The sequence below is a fragment of the Melanotaenia boesemani genome, chromosome 8 (genome assembly GCF_017639745.1).
Source record: "Melanotaenia boesemani isolate fMelBoe1 chromosome 8, fMelBoe1.pri, whole genome shotgun sequence".
Classification (NCBI taxonomy): domain Eukaryota; kingdom Metazoa; phylum Chordata; class Actinopteri; order Atheriniformes; family Melanotaeniidae; genus Melanotaenia; species Melanotaenia boesemani.
Window position 1 is genome coordinate 31,313,579 of NC_055689.1, and position 21,448 is coordinate 31,335,026.

Here is a 21,448-nt window from a genome sequence, read left to right on the forward strand (position 1 = left end):
GATCGCTATCTTGTGTCCTTGTGTCTCATCTTTTCCTCTGAAGGTATCGTCTGCAGCTGGATTAAAGTCGTCCTTAGACTCGTTCTTACTGAGTCTAGTAAGTCTCAATAACATGTTTAGTATGTCCGGTTTTTGTCTGCTGCAGATGTTTCCTGATGTTTTACAGAGTTGCAGTTGCACAAAATGAAACAGGATCAGTTTGGTTGAGCTCTAGTTGCCTTTCTCTAAGACGAACTTGTGCAGGTTAGCAGTGTACTGAGTGTTTCAGCTTGAGCTTGGTTGCTGATTCGCCACCGTCTTGTGCCCAATGAATTCTGGGAGAAAAGAGGCCGTGAAGGATGCATCACCAGCAGCTTTCGTTTGAGGTCAAACGTGTGCAGGTGCGATGAATTGCCTAAAAACCAATAGGGTGTCTGAATGGTATAAGTTTATACTTCTCATTCAACCCCAATCAAATTTACTCAGAATGGTGTCATTTATCTGGATAGGTAAACAATGCAGGGTTTGTCATGAAGCATCTCAATCCCAAATACTTTCATGCTTCCACACATGAAGAAGTTCTTTCAAGCTTTCAATGCTTTACCATGTAGAAGCTCATTTGAAACTTCAGATAGTTTGAGATGCCGGGGAATTGAACTGATGGGTATTTCTCCCATTCAAAGTTTAAATGGTCCATGAACAATATCAATATCTCACATCTTCCTTGCACAACATTTGCCATTTTGGTTCGTTTGACCACCACTTTTTTTGCCAGAAGTCTGCAAGAGTCACATGACTAAAAACTATCTGGGCCAACAGGAATGTTGATCGCTGCCACCTCTACAGACACATGAAAACCTGCCTTTATTCACATCACAGTCTTCAATGCAGGGTTTGGGTTTTGGAGGTAGAGCTGTAGCACAGCAGGGGGGGAGTCTCTTCTTTTCATGGTTTTTAAGTTTGCCATAAAGACTTGAGAGTCTATCTATGGGAGACAAGACAGAACAAAAGCAATATTTATGCTAATGTAGGTATGAAGTCAAAAATCTTTCTTCTTTCTGTTGTGTGGAGCTGTATGGAAAGAATTTATTGGAAAAGATTAAGCCATGAAAAATCTATGAGCTAACATGGGCTGTTGATTAGGAAACATCTTGCTCATTGAAGGATCATTGATCTGTGTTTCCAGCCGTCAGCAGTTTCTGAACAGACCGTTCAGCCAAATGGTTTAAAATATCTTGTTTTGAACCTTAATGTGGCTTTACAAACTGATCATGTCAGCCTCCTTCAGCAGTCAGCACAGCTCTACAGATGTCATGCTGAAGCCCCTCTGTGCAAACAGAACTACCAGGTGGCGACTGTGTTGGGTTTCACTGAAACAATAATGACATCAGATACCACTGAGCTGCAGACTTCAGTTAATTAACATGTGAATTCAGCACCAGGTCTCAGAAACTGATAAAACCCTACTATACAGCAGCAGATTTCTGTCCCCAGCCTGGAATTTATTGGGAATACAGCTTCCCTGCAGGCACACAAAGAGTCTCTGTGTTGATGTTTAACATGCCAGTCCTCTCTCTTACAGATAAAACAGGCTTTATCTGCAGCCAGGTCCCAGTTTCTTTTTATCTCTGGCTTCAATCAAGCTGTGGTGGTTTAACTAGGGGCCACTGCATCTACTCATAACACAAACCACTTTTACCACATTAAATCTGATCCTCCTGGGGATTAAATCTGATATACCCACCAATTTCTGCATTTTTAGTCTTTTAAGCCTTCCAGATGATAGAAATGTGCTTGAGTTATGGCTGAAATACATTTTTGGAAACAGTCTTCCTTTCCCTTGAGACATTGTGAGGCGTTTAGGTCACTGCTGTCTCTGAACAGTAGATGCTAATATTTGTGGAAGGGATCTGTGGGAACCGGGAGGAGGCAGACTTTAATTAGCTGTGTTGAAGTTTGGGCTGGTGGTGAGTGGATGAGGGCATCACTCTTCAGCCAGACTCTGTGGGTCGGCTACACGACTTTAAACGGGGAAACAGGAAGCTCAGCCTGACACGAGCTGAGAGATGTTTTCATCGGAGTGACACCGTGGGTTATATACACTGTTGAAAGACTTCCTGTAAAGTAGAGTTACTTAAATTAACTGATTATTGTAGTGATGGATTATGTAAAACACCAGGCACAGGTCATTGATTTCAAATACACAACAGGGGCAGTTGACTTTAAATATAAACTCATTGTCCACTTTATCATGTCTACCCTACTAGTTGTGGGTTGTACCCCCTTTTTAACTATTGGTGTCATAGATTTAACAAGGTGTTGAATTTTGATTTTGCTCCATAATTCTCATCCACGATGAGAATCTCCCGTTCCACCACATCCAAAAGCTGCTTTGTTGGATTGAGATCTGGTGACTGTGGAGTGTAATGGAAAATTTTATACACATGCACTTTGTATTGTTACAAAACCTTGTCTTGTGTTTTACTGAGGAAGGAGGATGACTTGTACCCAGATAAGAATTGAGTGAGCTTCATTTACCTCCCCTTCCAATCTTCTAACATTCCTTTGAAACAGAGGACTAATGATTTGTCTTGATGTGATCAGCTCATGCTAGTTTATATAAACCAAACCCAAATGTATCTGTTCAGACTTGCACAGCCAAAACTTCTTTGACTGTGGATTTCTCATTGCTGATCAGCTCTTATTAAAATACTTTGTTTGATCCTCACTTAGTGTGTGATCTTTGATAAATAAATTCCACAACAGGAGACCGTTGGAGTCCAGTGAACTCATTGTCATGTTCAAGAAAGCAGTTGGAGATGATCTGGGCTTTATGACATGGTGCATTATCCTGCTGGAAGTAACATCAGAAGATGCTCCACTGTAGTCCTAAAGGGATGGACATGGTCAGCAACAATACTCAGGTAGGCTGTGCGGGTTAAACCAGGCCACGTTGGTACTAAGGGCTCCAAAGTGGGCCAAGAAAATATCCCTCACACCATTACACCACCAGCAGTCTGAACCACTGTTCCAAGGCAGGAAGGATCCATGTTTTCATGATGGTTCCACCAAATTCTGAGCCTAGCATCTGAATGTGGAGCTGAATAGAGACCCATCAGACCAGCAACATTTTCGATCTTCTGTTGTCCAGTTCTCGTGAGTCTGTGTGAATTGTAGCCTCAGTTTCCTGTTCTTATCTAACAGGAGGCACCCGTTTCAAACCATTCTACTCTGACCTCAATAAAACATTTTGGTCCAGACACCTGCTGCTCACTGGATATTTTCTCTTCTTCAGACCATTCTCTGTAAACCCTGGAGATGGTTGTGTGTGGAAAATCCCAGTAAATTCTCAGACCAACAACCATGCCACGTTCAGTGTCACTTAAATCCCCTTTTCTTCTCACTCTGATGCTCAGTTTGAACTCCAGCAAGCCGTCTTCACCACGTCTACGTGACTAATGCTGGGCTTACACCAGAAGACTTTTAAAAGATTTGCAAAAGACTCTAGAAAACTACCAGCTCACATCTAAAGACAAATGTTTAGAGTTTTAAGTCTCAGCCTAGTTTCAGACTGAGATTTGACAAAGACTGTGAATCTTTTGGGGTCACTGTTTACAAGACTACAACTAGATTCTTTTAGCATTTTTGTGATATGTTGAACAGTTGATATGGAAGAGGGCTGATCTGCCCACAGTAAAGCAAACAAGGGGAGAATTTCACCCCAGGAGGGAATTACACATCATCATTATTAAGTGTGGCTTTGCATCTTCACCAGGTGTTACACCGACTCATCAGAATCTGGAGGGATGAATGAGTTTTCTGTTCTTCTCTCATTTGTTAGATCATTATACTGTAACACATAAATGATCCACAGCAGACGTTTACTTCTTAATAACCATCCGCTCCTCTTTCTGGAAGGTCCACCTACAACGTTTCATCACCGCTTCTTGTTCGTCTTTTTTTTTTTTTTTTTGTCCGTTTTGCCGGTGTTCTAACTGTGGAGATTCCTGTTTCTGCTTTTGTCAGAGCTCATCTATTGGTTGTTGATCGTGTTTTGTCACTGCGCCATGAGATAATATTAAACATGTTTGATATTGTCACAGATCCAAGACTAGGGAAAGATTGACGTTAAACAGCTCAGATTACCAACTTACACCTAACGACCGAGATGACGGGAGCGCGCTGAGACTCCAGTAAGACTCCTAAGATTTCCTAAAGACTTCCGTTTTTAGTCTGCGATCGTGAAAATTGTTTGGGGTGAGCCCAGCATAAATGTGTGTTGTTGCTGATTAGATATTTGTGTTAAAAAGCAGTTCAACAGTTGTAGCATAGTTCATAATGTTTGTGGATGATGGTGTAACTAGACTAGAGCAGCGCTAATAGATTTCTATCAACATATTTAACAAATATTTAAATAACTGTACAGAATAGAAATAGAAAAGTCAAGATTATGAGAGAAGAAATAAAAATATAGTTATGAGACAACTGCAGTTTGTTCCAGCTCACAGCAGAACTCATTCAAACATCACACAGCTGCAAGTCCGAGTGAATTTCTTCCCAGAATTAAATGAAGATTCAACCTTCATCCATCAGTTAGACTTGTACTCCACGTCGATGGTGATGTTGTGATGTTTCTGCAGCAGCCTCTTAAAGATAGCAATGATAATATTGATCTAAATCCATTTATATTTGAAACATACAAGTGACAGATTAATATTTTACAGAGTCCAGAATTAAAAGACTTCCTTTATCAAGAAAAGTTTGAAATTGTGAATGTAAATTTAGCTTTTTGTGTACTTACATCATAAAGTAACAAGTAATTCGGCGACTCTTTCTCCAACATAGGATGGGCTAAATGTTTTACATGACACACAATGATCATTTAATTAAATCTGGTTTTTAATACTACTCAAACGGACCTGAGGTTTTGTTTGAAAGTGTCTTCCTCTGAGTCATGAAAAATATATATAATAGTTTTTTGCATGTAAAAGCTCCACTACTGAACATTGGCAGATTTGGTCACTTCAGCGCCCGCTAACGAAGGTTCATTTAGCATCCATCTCGCATCCTGTCTCTCCTCTGAGCTCTCTCCAGCCAGTCCAAAGTCTTAACTCTTGCTTTATTTTCTGTCCTTTCCTCTCTTCCTCCGATAATACTCTCATTTTCTTTTCCGAATCAGCCACACTTCTCATTTAAAAGGGCCACTGTGTTGATATCCAGTTGCTAGCATGTGACTCGGTGCCATAAAGTGAAACACAACTGTCACGAGATGCTCTGGGCTGGAACAGAAAGTTGTGAAGTGTGGTTTCTCAGCCTCGGGGTGCGGCTCCAGGAATGTACATAATAAATGTCAGTGTGCCATCAAAACGAGGCAGAAACACAGTTTTAGGGTTGGGAAGGTATTTGTTGTTTAAAATAGTAGATCATAAGGGTTTAATGGCAGATGGACCAGCAACCACTTTTGAGTCTGTTGTCTCCAATGGGAGATGGGAACATGACCACGTGGTTTTTACTTAATCAGAAATTAGTTAAATTCTGGACCAAAATTGGCATTTTTCAGACCAGACAAGACCTGACTGTGTCTGCAGCACATCCTCACAAGACATCTCATTGCATAAGACAACATGAATAAAGGATATAATTTCGATAATTGACCTATTAGACCACTGCCTATGTTAATAAAATCACCTCCCGCACATCACAACATCTGATAGTAGCATATTTTTTCTAACTATTGATGTCACCAAAAAGGTTTGCACTGGTTACTTGTCATTTTATTTGTTGGGATTCCCCACGAAGTGAATGTTTTATTGGAAGTCAGCCATGACCCAACTTTAATCAAATTCAGATTGAAGATTTAAATTCAGATTTGGATTTAAGTTTTTAACAAAGCCTCAGGTCATATTTATCTGGCAAAAGTGATTTGTTTGGGAAATACAAGCTTGAGGCTCAGACAGCTCATGAAACAATCTTTATTATATTACACACAATACTGTTGTTTGATCATATTCCAGGTTTAAGACCTTGGTTTCCCTCCGGACTAAGAGCTCACAAGCTACAATCTGTCAGCTCTGTTGATCAAAAGCTAAAGAAAGAACAATTCTAACATACTGTCGCTCTGGTGGTGTAATACTTCTGAACCTTTGGTCCCAGTTGGTAAAAACTTGCAGCTCAAAACAAACGCACCCTCCCAGACGTGACGAACTCTGTGCAGAGTTGAGTCTGTTTGGTTTAGTTACGACTCCTCCGTCACCGGAGCGACTGGCAGCACAAACACAAGTAAAACAGACTTTCTGTGGTGGAACAAAACGTAACATGCATGAGTTACACCCTGCAGTGAATTTTGAAAAATTCATGAGCGTAGAAACAAACTCTCCCTCTCCTGATTTGTTCTCCCTTCTCAAATTTCCATCTCACTCTCTTTTCTGCTCCGGTTGTTGTCGAGTGTGAAGTCCTGTTAGCTTCCCTCATTCTCCTACCCTGATCATACCCTCTTTCTCTTTTCCCTTTCTGCTAAATTAAGTGCATCCCCTTAATTTCCCAACACGCAAGTCACCGAGCTGCAATATCTGAATTTTATCAGGATGCTTCATCAGTATTCAGAGTTCGTCCTTGAGCAAAGCTGCAACGCTGTTAGGCCTTGTGAAAGCCAGCAGAAGTTCTGTCATCAACCAGACACAACATGAGGGGGTTTGTTCCCAGAAATAATAACTGTGGTCATATCTTAAAGTGACAGCTCGGCTGTAAAGGAAAAATAAGAAAATAGAATAAAGTTCCTACAATACCCCACTTTGATTTCTGTTCGCAGATTTATCCCCCCATTATCAATGTCATCATATTCTTCATATCCCACCATCACCATGTAAATATGTATATAGTCTGTGAAGTTGTTGTTATATTTTATATATATATATATATAGTGTATATATATATATATATATATATATATATATATATATATATATATATATATATATATATATCTTTTATATTTATAATGGTACATATTTTTGCTTTTCTTAGACTTTTTCTTGTAAATGATTTATATTGCACCTTCTTGCTGTGATGCATGTTCACCTTATTCTGTCTTTCTGCACTTTATTCTATAACAAGAGCTGCTGTAACAAGTGAATTTTTCCACTGCGAGATAATAAAGTCTAATCTAATCTAATCTATCTACTCTGATTGGCTGTAGGTCCATCCATTTTTTTATTTTTTATTTAATTTAATTTTTTTGTTTTTGCTCAAACTTTTATTATCCTGGTCATCTGAAGTGACGTAAAGGATTTTCAAACTTTTTTTTGGTTTCTGTTCTATCAGTAAGTTTTAATGGCAGGTCTTATCCTTGAGAAGCGCCCAATTATCTTAAAATAGTACATGGTAAAAAAAAATTTTGTAACTGAAAATAATAAATAGTCATAGATAGTGAAGTTCAAGATTTTGCTCCATGGGACGATAGCTGTTGGCAGGAGTGACTTCCTGTACAGCTCATTGTTACATTGGACCTGAAGAAGTCTCTGACTGAACACACTTCATTCACACTACTATGCAGCTCTCTTTTTTTTTTCTTGCCCCAGAAAGGCACAGAGAATTTCACATTTTCTTTGGCATCTATTTGATGTTGGGCTGTAAACCATGTTGAACGTCCTGTACAGTGTACCCATCACTGTTGCTGACCCACAGGGCCCACAGTTTTTCACCTCTGTTGGACTCTGACCTAGATTCTCTAGAGCCAAGCCCACCTCTGTCTACTACTATTACTACTACTACCCTCTAATGAAGGCTAATTCCGCATCCTGTCTCTTTTCTGAACTCTCCAACCAGTAAAAGTCAATCTTGGCTTTTGTCTTCTCTTTTTTTCTGTCCCTTTCTCTGTTTTTCCTCTCATCTGTGCATTCAAAACAGCCAGTGTGTTGATATCCAGTTGCTAGCATGTGACATGGTACTGTAAGGCAAAATGCAGCTGTAATGTGATACGCCGGGCTGGGGGGGAAAAAAAGAAGTTGTGAAGTGAGTTTTCTCAGCCCCTGGATGCAGGTGGGCAAAGAAATCTCCAAGGATGTACATAATAAATATTAGTGTAGCATCAAAGCAAGTCAGAAGCACAAAGTCAAAGTTAAACTTAATATTAAATGTTCATGTTAGTGTCTGGTCAATGATCCTCCCTGTGACTCAAATAACTCTGTTTTGATCAAATATTTAGCATCCTACATTTTAGGACAGACTTTCACAGTCTGTTACTGTGTTAAATTTTTCCTTCAAAGCAGAAAATTTAGTTACGAAATGTTTTGGTTTGTAGAAAAATACATTCAGTAAGTTTTGATCAAGAAGCAAAAAACTATCTTTTATTTATTTTACGTCTGCTTTTGTGGTACTACTAAGCTGCACGATGTTCTCTAAATAAAATATTTTACTAAATCATCACCTCAATATATACTATGGATCTTAAAATGATGAGCTAAAATTAATCGATTTCAAGCGGAAAGAGATGATTAAAACCAGAGGAACAAACTCTTCCTCTGCTGTTGTAAATAATGCAGCATACACAGAGGATAATAATCATTGTCACTGTTTGTGTTTTTCAGTTCCTCTTCCTGGCCGAGGTGTTACAGTGGAGAGCCCAGACCACTCCAGACCACGTCCTGTACACGCTTCTTAACTCCAGGGTAAAACCTCACCACACACACAAACACTTATATATATTAAAAGATCAGTTTTAAGGAAATGTCAACTGAATATGAAGTCTGACACATTTTTAATTACCTAGAAAACAACTTTAAAAGGTTAATTGAAGCTGATTCTAGCTTTTTTTTTCTCTCCTGATATTAAATGATTAAATATGTAATTATATTGAGCTTTTTCTATATTTAGTATGAGAGTTACGACCAACCCAAAGGATACTCATGAAATGGGTATTATGAAGCTGACTGTGAATGAGGTTGTGTCTCACTAGCTGCAGTAAAAAAAATATGATCATTAGGTTCGTTTACATAATGACAATATGATCCACCGGTTTGTGTACAGCTGTTCAGCTCTGAGATGCAGGGTTGAAAAATATGACGTGACATTTGCTGATGCACAGTGCTGATTGAATCCGTCAATCATCTGATCATATGTGTTCACCTCCAGGGTACGATAGCCAGCTCTCTTACTTGTGTTCAGCTGCATAAAAGGGCAGAGAAGATCGCTGCCATGCTGGCTGAACGGGGCCACCTGCAGGACGGAGACCACGTCGCCCTGGTCTACCCTCCTGGTGAGTGCTGACTAGTGGTGTATGATACTAGATTTGGTTTTGATCCTTTGATACCGATACTTTTTAATAAGGCTGCCAAAATGAACATTTTAATGCAAAGAGATTAATCTGTTGAATTAAAGCATAATTTTTTAATACATAAACAACAAAGTTCTTATTTTAGTTATTTAAAATCCGAATTTGACATGATCTTGGTGAGAGAAGCTGATTTTGGGCATGTAGGTGCCTTTATTACAGCGGTGAACTGAATCCACCAAAAACCACTTTATCCTCCTTATTTATGAAGATCCTGAGAGATTTTTTTTAGCTTTACATTTAGAGGAAGGATGCAGGATGTCCCATTTGGTACATCACACAATGAACCACTCAGTCATCACATTTGACATTCTGGTCCACACTTCTTACCAGTTGGTGGTGTGTGTGCTGCTGGTCTGTGTATTTGCTTGTTTACCTGCTCAGCTGAGTCCTGTGATGGTACAACATCAAAACACAAGAGGGGGGGAGGAGGAGGCGTGACTGCTCCATGCTGCGATGGAGAAAAACTTTAGATAGACACAAACAGTCTGGTTGTCCATCTCTGCCAGCCTCGATTTTAAAGTTGCTTTAAAAGCTAAACTAGAAGGCAGACCGGAACCAGTTAGGTTGAAATATTTAACAGAGAGCAAATCTGGATTATAAAAACACCAAATTTAATTTTCTACTGAACTTATGTGTTTTGTTAAAGTGAAGTTATGCTTTTATATTTTAATGTTGGATTACTCGTAATACGACTTAGAAATTCCTTCAATGAAGGTAGATTCAGCTTGATCAGCTGTGCTCGTTGCCGTGAGGCAAACTTAATCATTAAAATGTATGTTTATATATTACAAATTTCTAATATAGTTTGTGTATTGGATGACTCACTAATGTCCAGTTAAGTTTGATAATATAACATCCACTCCCATGCATCATACTAGAAAACGGCCTTTAAATAGGTGTCCACTGTAGTGGAAATAAACATGTCAGAATGTTCTAGTATTCAAATAAACTAATGTAAACTCAAATACATCCTGATAAGGACTCAGATGCAGCATGTAGTGTTTGCAGAGTGCTTCCAGAAACTGACCAATCAGTATGCGGACCCCAGGAAGAGTAGCTACCACCTTAGTGGCAGCTAATGGGCATCCGAATAACGATTAAACAAATCAGAAGAAAGCAGGCGTTTTAGGGTGGGGGTGTCTTATAGCAGTCGGTTACAGACAGGATGAATTGAGGGGCTGCATTAAATATTAAATAAGCAAAGTTAGATAAGCAGAAAGTTTTCCTTTAACGTGAAATAAAACATACCAGAGTCTTTAACTTAGTTGTAAACAAGGACAAACTGTGGTTTAAATTAGGAAGGACAAACAAAGACATTGAGAGAGCTGAGCTGGATCGAATGGAGCTGCAGGTATAATTAAGGATAATGGAAAGAATAGTAATTTCCCTCAGAGACACGATGCCTCGTGTCCATCGTGGCAAGACAACAGAACAAACTCTCAGACATGAGCAGATTGTCTTAAAGCAGCAATCGATTAATGGCCACTAGTCATCCGCTCGATAATTAATCTCCAAATCCCCTTTCCATTCCCTCCTTCTCTTCACCTTCCTCCTATCTCTCCTTTCACCAACACATATCCCCTTTTTCTTATCTTATTTCTTCCATCCCGTTTGTCTCTTCTCCTTCATATTCACCTTCTATCCCCTCTCCAACCTGCTTCCTTCTCTCTTCAATAATTACCCTGCTATCTTACCTCCTCCTGCTTTCCTCTCATCGTCCCTTTCCTCAAAATTTCTCCCTATCCTCCGCCTCACCCATCTCATCTGTTTTTCTCCTCCTCCAGGTATCGACCTCATTGCTGCGTTTTACGGCTGCCTTTACGCCGGCTGCGTGCCGATCACGGTCCGGCCGCCTCACCCACAAAATATCGCCACAACGCTGCCCACAGTCAAGATGATCGTGGAGGTAAAAATGAACGGGGTTAACCTGCATCTTTATTCTGTCTGTACATCATGACTTAGCGTTGATGAAGCCTCTTTGTGTCCAGTGTGAGAGAAAAATGTCTAAAAATGCTTCACAATTTATTTTACTTCCACTTTATTAGGTCCACCTGTTTGTTAACACAAATATCTAATCAGCCAACCACAAGGCAGCAAGTCAACACATTTAGTCATGTAGACGTGGTGAAGACGACTTTCTGAGGGTCAAACTGAGCATCAGAATGAGGAAGAAAGGGGGATTTAGGTGGTTGTTGGTCTGAGTATTTCAGAAACTGCTGATGTACTGGGATTTTCACACATAACCATCTCCAGGGTTTCCAGAAAATGGCCTGAAGAAGAGAAAATATCCAGTGAGCAGCAGTTGTCTGGACCAGAATGTCTTGTTAATGTCAGAGATCAGAGGAGAATGGCCAGACTGGTTGGAGATGATGGGGAATGTTTTCTTGACCCATTTTGGACACCACCACAGTCTACCTGAGTATTGTTTCTGACCATGTCCATCCCTTTATGACCACAGTGAAGCATCTTCTGATGCTACTTCCAGCTGGATAATGCACCATGTCACAAAGCTCAGATCATCTCCACCTGCTTTCAGGAACATGATGATGAGTTCACTGGACTCCAACGACTCCACAGTCATCAGATCTCAGTCCAGTAGAGCAGCTTTGGGAAGTGGTGGAATGGGAGATTCTCATCATGGATGCAGTCGACATGCATGTCAATATGGAGCAAAATCTCTGAGGAATGTTTCCAACAACTTGTTGAATGTATTTCACTAACAAGCATTCACGAGCATTGTAGAGGATAATCTTTTAAGAGGAAATTAAAATAAATTAGGTGAAATGGAGCTAGAAAATGTTGAGGATGAGGTGTGGAATGGTAACAACCAGAAGCAGATTCACATTTTTACTCATTCATTCAGGAAACTGTGCAAAACCTCAGGATGAAAAACTCCATTTATTGGTCTTTAAATTACAAATAATCCTGAAACTCCACTTTCTCCTTGTTCCTCTTAGAAGTTAAACAAACTTTCTAGTATAACTTGTAGTATTGTAGAAGCTGGGAAATATCCAGCAGTCTGGAGATATAAGTGAAGCTGGAGGTCACAGCTGCAGCAAATCTCACGCTTCAGCAGCTCTGATTTAAAGCCGCTGCACTGAATTCTCCACATTAGCATATTCTCCTCCACGTTGAATTTATCTGTGTGAATGATGCAGGTGAGCCGGTCGGTGTGTGTGATGACCACACAGGTCATCTCCAAGCTGCTGAGGTCAAAGGAGGCGTCGGCGGCCGTGGACGCTCGAACTTGGCCTCCCATCATGGACACAGGTACACACCCGCATACACACAGAGTCATGCAAACTCATTCCAGCCTCGAAGGAGAACTGGAGAAAAACCCAAACTGGTTGATTAAATATCTTGACTCATATTCAGATGATCTGGATATTTGCCAGTAGTGCTGCAGAATGATGGTGGTTTGTTAAACGCTGTCTACTCCTCAGATGATTTGCCAAAGAAGAAACCTCCTCTGCTGTACAAGCCTTCCAACCCGGACACCCTGGCCTACCTGGACTTCAGTGTCTCCACCACCGGCATGCTCGCTGGAGTTAAAGTAAATGCACAGTCACACATGATTCATATACAAGTGCAGGTTATGCACAGAGCCAAGGAGGCGCAACCCCCCTCAAAACAGTCTGGTCCAGGGCCTCCTGAATGGAAAAAATGAAACATAAAAACTAAATAATATAAATGAGAAAAAGTACTTCATTTCAATTATACCTCAAAACTCTTTTTACACTGTTAGTGTGAAGATGATGTTATGCTGCATTGAACTATGGGTAACTGGAGTCATTAATGCGCCGTATTGTGAGGATCCTGTTAGCACAGAAGCTGTCTTTAGTAGGCAGAGATGCAGAGATGCTGACCTGCAGGGTCATATTTTTATGTGCAACCCCCATTCGAAGAAACTTTGGATTTTGTGTAAAATGTAAATAAAGACAGAACTTAGTGATTTATCAGTCTCATCAACCATATTTTAATCCCAGTAGAACATAAAGAACATATCAGATGCTGAAACTGAGACATTTTAGCATTCCATGGAAAATACCAACTCATTCTGAATCAGATGCAACAGTTTCATCGGCTTTAATCGTCACGTGACCACTGGGCTGTGGTCCTTGAGGAGACACGGACAATTTTGCTTTTAGAGCTTCTAATTAAAAAACTAATGCCCACAATCACAGGAAAAAAAATAAATACAATGGCTTGGCAGAGGTTGAGTGCTTCTAGTTTTTTTCACTCCTTGATTGAATGAACCACTTTCTTATATTTTCCATCTGCATCTCTTCACTCCTCAACAACATGACCACTTTTTACCAAAACAAACATCAGATAATAGCAGAGTGTTCCTAAAAGGATGACGCTCCCAGCCCCACAGTTTGGCTCAGGAGACTTTCTTTTGTCATCGGGTTGTTTGTTGTTTATTCGCTAAAACACTTGATTCAACAGTGAGAGCTCCTCCGAGCGGTGGAGTCTGGTGGAGTGTTTGAGGTGACGGTGTTGACATTTTAAAGATAACAGCGGTTATTGATTCACGCTACAGTGACACAAACCTGCATCCTGTCCTCAGCTCTTTGTTCCTCTGCCACAGTTCAGTGTAAATCCATCGATGCTGAACGCAACCTTTTCTTATCTGGTCTTTGATCCGTCCACGTTGCTGCCTTCTTGTTTCCTGCTTCCAGGTACTCAAAGAGCTCAGAGGAGATTAATCTGTTTCCAGAGAATAAAAGAGGAGCAAGATCAGGATCAGAATGACTTTCTAATCTTGGTTTGAAGTTTAATTAGAGACAAAAGACACCTAAGATCTGAGATTATCTTCTTAAAACAAGACCATGAGGGACATGAGGCGTCACAAAAGAAATGAAACTAACTCAGCAGAAAGATGGAAATGAGGCAGAAAATAAACCTCATGATGATGGCAGTTACTAGTTGCACCCAGATTTAACAGATTACACCAGATTTTCTTTATCTGTCCCACCTCTAGTCATCCGTGTTGATGATGTGCTTGAAGAAAATGATCTTTTCTTGACTCTTGATGTACTGATGAAAGGTACAGTTATGTGACAGGTGGTTAAAATGTGAACTAAATTATCACTCAACTCATTTTAGTTCTTTAAAGAAATATAATGTTTGTTTGGGCTTCGGTCCACATAGAGCAGCAGTGGCTGAAATTTTGTTTGACTGTTGATCCATTTATTTAAATGACCGTATTCTTCACACACCCTCAATGAACCGAAGATCTAGCCAACAATAAAACCCTTACTTATCTTGCACAATTTGCACTGAATTGTCTTTTCTAGTCATCTTTATTTAATCCCCAGTTTTATTCTACAGTCTTTAACAATTCTGATTTTAACCCTAGTTTAATCTTTTATATTTTTACTTTTTAAAATCTTTTATACTTTATATTTTTATATCTGTCCTTGAGTAATGTTTTTGTTTTTTTTCCTTTGTCTAATGGGCATAGCTAGTTGGAGCACCAACAATTTTATTGTATCTGATGCTATGCAATGAAAATAAAGCCTATCCTAGCTTATCCTAGCCTAGCTTATCCTAGCCTAGCTAATTCTAGCCTAGTTTATCCTAGCCTAGCTTATCCTAGCCTAGCTTATCCTAGCCTAGCTAATTCTAGCCTAGTTTATCCTAGCCTAGTTTATCCTAGCCTAGCTTATCCTAGCCTACTTTATCCTAACCTAGCTTATCCTAGCCTAGCTTATCCTAGCCTAGTTTATCCTAGCCTAGCTAATTCTAGCCTAGCTTATCCTAGCCTAGTTTATCCTAGCCTAGCTAATTCTAGCCTAGTTTATCCTAGCCTACTTTATTCTAGCCCAGCTTATCCTAGCCTAGCTTATCCTAGCCTAGCATATACTGAAACTTAAAAAAATCTTTCATACATTGGTTCTCAAATTCTTCTCATCAAGAACCACCTCAGAAAACATCAGGCTCTCTAATATATAGAATATAGTAGAAAAGACTGACACTTTTCCATCAGGCACACTTCAGAGGTTAGTACCAAATGAAAATATGAATTAGTTTAGTGTAGAGTGGTGGCAGCCATCACTGTAAAAGGAGTTTAGTACCAAAACTGACAGTTAAACCTTGTCATACAAATGAAGGGGAACAGCTGATAACCCTGAGAGCTCTGAGATTGTTTTTATTGTTTCAGTACTTTTGATGTTCTCCTTATATACCACATAAAAAAGAACAGGTTTACCACACCCATGTTACACCCGGAAACGAGATGTTAACCCCTTAACTCCCGGTAGAGGAGGCTGCAGGTGCAGTCAAGCTAAAAATTAAAGTTTAGAGAATTTATGGTCCAGAAATCTGAATAATGAAGCACTAAAGGTGCATGGATGGAAGTTATTGTGCATATTGTGAATATTTCTCTATTCTTACCATCTAGAAGCTGTGAGATTCTAATCCTGCTTTCTGTCTGTTCACCTGATGCTGATATTCATCACATATTGTTCCTTCTGTGTTTAGAAGGAAGCAGCTTCACAGCTTTAAATTCATCCTGCTGACTTTTCACCTTTTAGTTAGTAAATCCTGAACATTTCATCCATCTTTGTCAAAAATATTTGATTTTATATATTAAGAAATATTTTAACTGTTGCTATTTAAAGAGAAAACTGCAGCTAAATCTGTTTATGTGTTTAGTGCAGGGGTCTGCTGCCTTTCCAATCCAAAGAGCCATTTTCCCCTCAGCCAGCTAAATAAAACTACTTTAGAGACGCAAATGTTACGAGACATTTCAAAAAAGGCAACTTAATATATATTTTTAATGAAGAGCTACCATATGATGTTTGTAATTTTTGAAGAACCACATTTGTATTTCCATTTTTAGGTTTTAAAATCAAGAAAAACATAAAACCTTTATAAAAACGGATAGACAGGGATGTAGATATTTGTGGAAAATGATGTAAAGTAATAAAAAAAAATGTCCCTGGTTTCCAACCTAATGACAGGAAAGATAGATTTAAAAAATACTTTAGCCACGTATTTAGAGGCATTGTGCAAGGTCCAGAGAGACACTTGCAGTCGCAGGTTAGAGACCCCTGATGTAGTGTTTGTAAACCAAAATTTACTGCATTTTCTTTTTATAGCTGTAGGCCTTCTTTTAAAGGAAAGAGACATTTTGCGCGGAACACTGTGATTAATCACGATTAATCTCAACATGTCATGTGATTAATCGCGATTAAAAATTTTAATAGTTACCCAGCACTATTATATTATATTATATTATTGCATACTTTAATCTCCTTCTGTTATTAATCTTATTTTCTTGTTGTATTGTGTTGACCTACCAAGGGACGAAAGATGGAAATTAGCTTTTGCAATTGACTTAGGCATAATTATGTGATATTTTTAGGTTTTACAGGCAATGATGCACAGTCAGTCAGCAATATTAGGAAAGTACAGTTAGACAAAACAATTTAGCAGAAATATGACTTGGGTAAATATGCTATGCATTTGCTGTTGATTAATCTGCAATGTCCCTTTTATTTTAAATACTTAAATAAAAATACACAAATAATCAAATCTGAATAGAAAAAATATCATTTATAGCAATATACGGTCCATTAATGTCAACAAAAACTGGGGGGGTGTTTCAGATGTGTATTGTCTGGTGAAGCTGGCAGCAGGGGACCTAGTATTCTTTCTGTAAAAATGTCGTGCAATCCGCCATCTCTGCCCTCTTACACGTGTACAGTAATGGTGTTGTATTCATGGAAAGTGAAAACTTTAAGATGTTTTTCACATGTTCTGTTGTTGCTCCTTGTTGTTGAACCAGTTCTGCAAACCTTTGTGTCAAAGTTCCAACAAAATCATGTTTTGTTGACGTGATACCATCCTGTGCACGAGAATTGTCATATTGTCTTCACAAGGTATAAAAAAGTTTGCATGTCCTGTAATCTTTGGGGACCAACTTTATATCAGATTTTCCTGGAGTCTTGAACCGTGACACAGCAAGCCTCCAAAAAACTCATTTTACACAGAAACTTCACTTCTAACTGATGAAATGTGTACAGACAGCTGGAAAATGAATCTTCGCTGCTCCACTTCTTTCACGCCCTGTATGCCACTAAATATTACTTCTGACAGCGTCAGCGACAATCAATGTGTCACTTTGGATTATAAATGCAAAAAAAAAAAAAAAACTCACAAAAGCATCATTAATAAACGCTTTGTGAAACAGCCTCTAATTAGCAGCAGAAAAAAAGAGGAGATCCAGGACAGGAGGTAACAATGCCGGCATGTTTTCCCATGTGCAGCTAAATTGCTCCTTCATTATGATTAATCACTCTGCTAAATGAGCAAACCAGTCAGTGCTGGAATATTAACGATACAACAGGCAGCACCAATGAGGAAAAACAGGCAGTCAGTTCATGTAGTCACTGCTGCACTCTTTTTGTTATGCTAATCATGTTTGGGGTTTTTTCGTATGCTAATCAGTGCATTTTTACTTCATCATCTTTGGTTCTGTCAGGAAGGGTCTGAGTTGATCATGGGGATTTTTTTGTAGCTGTACTCGGAGAAGAAAAGATAAAAATGAAACAGACCTGTGTGATTGTCCTGCTTGTTTTCAATGCCTTTAACAGAAGTTTCTTTTAAAAGTTGCATCAGAAAAAAAGGAAGAAGATAAACTAAATTTACCTGAGTTAAAAGTGCGTTTTTGTTGTGATTGTGACCTCTAATGTTGGTGTTTTTTTCCCATGTGGATGTGCTGCAGATGTCTCACACAGCCACCAGTGCCTTCTGCCGCTCCATCAAGCTGCAGTGTGAGCTCTACCCGTCCAGAGAAGTCGCCATCTGCCTGGACCCGTACTGCGGCCTGGGCTTCGTCCTCTGGTGCCTTTGCAGGTCAGATGCTTTTGAATGAAACATGCAAATTTAAAAAAACAAACAAACAAACAAAAAAACAACAATTTAATTAACTAACTTCAATATTTTTGCAGAAAAAACCATACATATATCTATTTTTAGCTACATTTTTAAGACTTCAGATTAATACCACATATCCATACATACATTTTCTATGACGCTTATTTCAGTTCATGGTCGAGGGGGCTGGAGCCCTGGACAGGTCACCAGTCCATCACAGGGCCAAAAATACAACATAGATCACCATTAAAACTTTTGGTTGAACTGCTACACTGAAATTTAGGGAACTGTTTTGAATGGCTAGACTTTGAATGGCTATGCACCTTTAACCCCTTAATTTTTCCTGCTTTTTATTTTGCCTCGAGGTGAAAAGCAACATGATGAAGAGACAGACACACTTTTGCTTTGCTTCGCTTTATTTGGAACTTGTTGAAAAACAAACACAGTCATAACAAAAAAATAATATGAAAAAATACAAATAAATAATATGAACCCAACATGTCCGAAAAGGAGTAGGATGAAGCATAAGCTTATTTAACGCTATCTCTTCTCCACTACTCAATTAAAAGTCTCCCCAAACATACACATTTACATTATATATATTTAGAAAAAGTAGAGAATAAACAAATTAAATAAACAAATACATAAAGAGTACACCTAATACCCTTCTTCCTCCCTCTACCTGGTGAAAACCATGTGTTTGTACAAGCATGACCCAAACTGTTCCACAACCTCCCTCCACAAACAGAAACACTAAAACTTTTTAATGTTCTTCGTGCCTGCTGAGGTTTTAAGTTAAACTCCCCCCTCAGATTATAACCCCCATCTCTGTTAAAAAAAACCAAACAATTTTTTTATATTTCCAGGAAGTAAATGTGTGTTGCTTCATATGTGATTTGTGCAGTTTGAAAATGAAGCAGGTCAGTAGATTTTATTTGTTTTTAATTTTAAAGAATAGTGAATTTGTGTGATCTCTGTAACCAGAATTATGAATTATTCTCATGGCTCTTTTCTGCAGTATGGATAGTGATTGTATTGTAGGCTACATGTGTAAGTGCTGCCCCAAACCTTAATGTAATGTAATTACAGTAATGTAATTATGGTAAAATCAGTGAACAGCGGAGCAATTTGTGGTCCAGAATGCATTTGCTTTGCTCAGAACAGAAATGCTCCATGACATTTTCCTTTGTACATGTTTAACATACGACTTCTAGAATAAATTCTGAATTTTCTTTCTTTCCCATCAACACCAACTAACATAAAACGATGCATTAAGTTTGTATATGAAATTATTTAACAGTAAAACACTGTAATTACCATCAGCATTGCCAGACCCCATTTATTGGGACACGTGCCCCAGTATAAATCCTACGATTAATTTTCGACAATAAATATTTATCATGCATTAATTCAGATGGGAAAAGATATATTTCAACTCAAACGCGTTGGTTTTCATACAGGGTGCAAAATCTTTTGAATTGCTTCAAATTTTAATTGAGATTTTAATAATTTCTTAAGAGAGAGAAAAAAAAATCCAATAGCTTCTAAATCAAGTGACCCAGTCAAACCAAAGCTGAATTGAAGCAAATGACCATCCAAACAAGACATTACTATTCCTGACTTCCTTAAAGCTGAGCGACAGTCAAGTGGAAATGAAAAATAGGCAATATGCTTTAATGCTCAAAAATTAAACAAACTGTTTAGAATGAGTTGGACTATCACCCTGAAAACCAGGTAATAACCATAACTGTGTATGTGTATGAAGAGCTCTGACTTTCCATCGTTTGTTATGGCATTTAGGCTTTTGCTGCCATGTTGAAAGTGTTCATGTTTGTTAAAATAAATATGTTCTTACACTCATTAATATCTCAATTAGTATTTACATAGGAATGTGGCAGTGGCACAGAGCTGTGTGTGTGTGTGTATGGGAGACAAGGGATATGTGGCAGGGGGCCTGTGCCCCAGTAGGGCTTTATGCCTAGCAATGCCCCTGGTAATCACTCCATCTTTCTACAGTGTGTACTCCGGTCACCAGTCCATCCTGATCCCTCCGTCCGAGCTGGAAGTGAATCCCGCTCTCTGGCTGTCGGCAGTCAGTCAGTACAAAGTCCGTGACACTTTCTGCTCCTACAGCGTCATGGAGCTCTGCACCAAAGGCCTCGGCCTGCAGACCGACTCACTGAAGGTAAGGAGAGATCAGTCTCACCAAGAGGGTCATTAACACACCATATGGCAACTTCTTACTCTCTACCCTTTCGTCTGACTCCTCTAGTCTCGAGGACTGGACTTGTCTCGAGTGAGGACCTGTGTGGTTGTAGCAGAGGAGCGACCAAGGATAGCACTCACACAGTCTTTCTCTAAACTCTTCAAGGACCTGGGACTCCACCCTCGAGCCGTCAGCACCTCCTTCGGCTGCAGAATCAACCTGGCGATCTGCCTGCAGGTCAGTCGTTTTTTCACCTCTTGGTCTCTGCTGCTGTTTCGCTGCAGGCTGTTTGTTGGTGTGGCATCGTGGATGAGTTTTAATTAGATCTTATCTAGTTTTTGTTTATTAGAACAGGGTATTTAAGTTAGCTGAAGCCGTTTTGTCGTTTTGCCTTGAGATAGACCCAACCTTGAGCAGTTGACAAAAACAAAGAGTGTGAGAAGAGAGAAGGCATCTGGGACTGGTTTAACTGGTGAACAATACTGTGGTCAGATCACATGTCTTGGAACTTTAGTCCAATAGGATTTAGGGATGGGAATCATTTGATTGTTGGACATTATAGTTCTCTTATCCATGATGTTTGAGAATGAAGGACACAACAATTACATTTCAGTTACAACTGCACCTCACATTATCTCGCAACAAAACAAGTCCAACATTTATAGAAATAAAAGAATAAGAATTATAACTGCCACTTCTGGTGTTGCCCTTTTGGTCTTATTGCCTGTTAACCACAACAGGTTAACCACCCTCTAGCATGCCTGTGAAAGAAGGAACTCAAAAAACTAAGGTCTGTATCATACAGATTATTTCTTAATGTTATTAGAAACTTGTAAGCTGCATATATGGGAAATTATAAGTTTGTGAACTCGGGTTCTTGTGCTAGCAGTCCTTGAGCTAAGTTAAATATATCTTGAATGTGTTTCTAGTGAGAGTCCAGAGACAATATCTCTAGTTTCTTTTCAAAATAGGGGACAGTTTAAGAGTGTTTATCAGAGATCAGTCTTTTCTTTTTATTGTTTGTATTTTTAAGTGTCTTTCTTGGT

At 39.1% G+C, this 21,448-nt stretch overlaps 1 protein-coding gene across 7 annotated transcripts in view; it reads left to right on the forward strand.

Annotated features, from left to right (window-relative positions):
• LOC121643997 (disco-interacting protein 2 homolog C) overlaps window positions 1–21,448 on the forward strand; it is a 237,961-nt gene that overhangs the window by 203,306 nt on the left and 13,207 nt on the right. For all 7 annotated transcript variants that reach the window (XM_041991679.1, XM_041991674.1, XM_041991676.1 and 4 more), the window contains exons 24-31: window positions 8,565–8,645; window positions 9,109–9,232; window positions 11,095–11,216; window positions 12,469–12,580; window positions 12,754–12,863; window positions 18,045–18,175; window positions 20,213–20,381; window positions 20,469–20,639. In XM_041991679.1, the coding sequence (XP_041847613.1) occupies window positions 8,565–8,645; window positions 9,109–9,232; window positions 11,095–11,216; window positions 12,469–12,580; window positions 12,754–12,863; window positions 18,045–18,175; window positions 20,213–20,381; window positions 20,469–20,639 (1,020 nt within the window). The remainder of the gene's footprint in view (window positions 1–8,564; window positions 8,646–9,108; window positions 9,233–11,094; window positions 11,217–12,468; window positions 12,581–12,753; window positions 12,864–18,044; window positions 18,176–20,212; window positions 20,382–20,468; window positions 20,640–21,448) is intronic.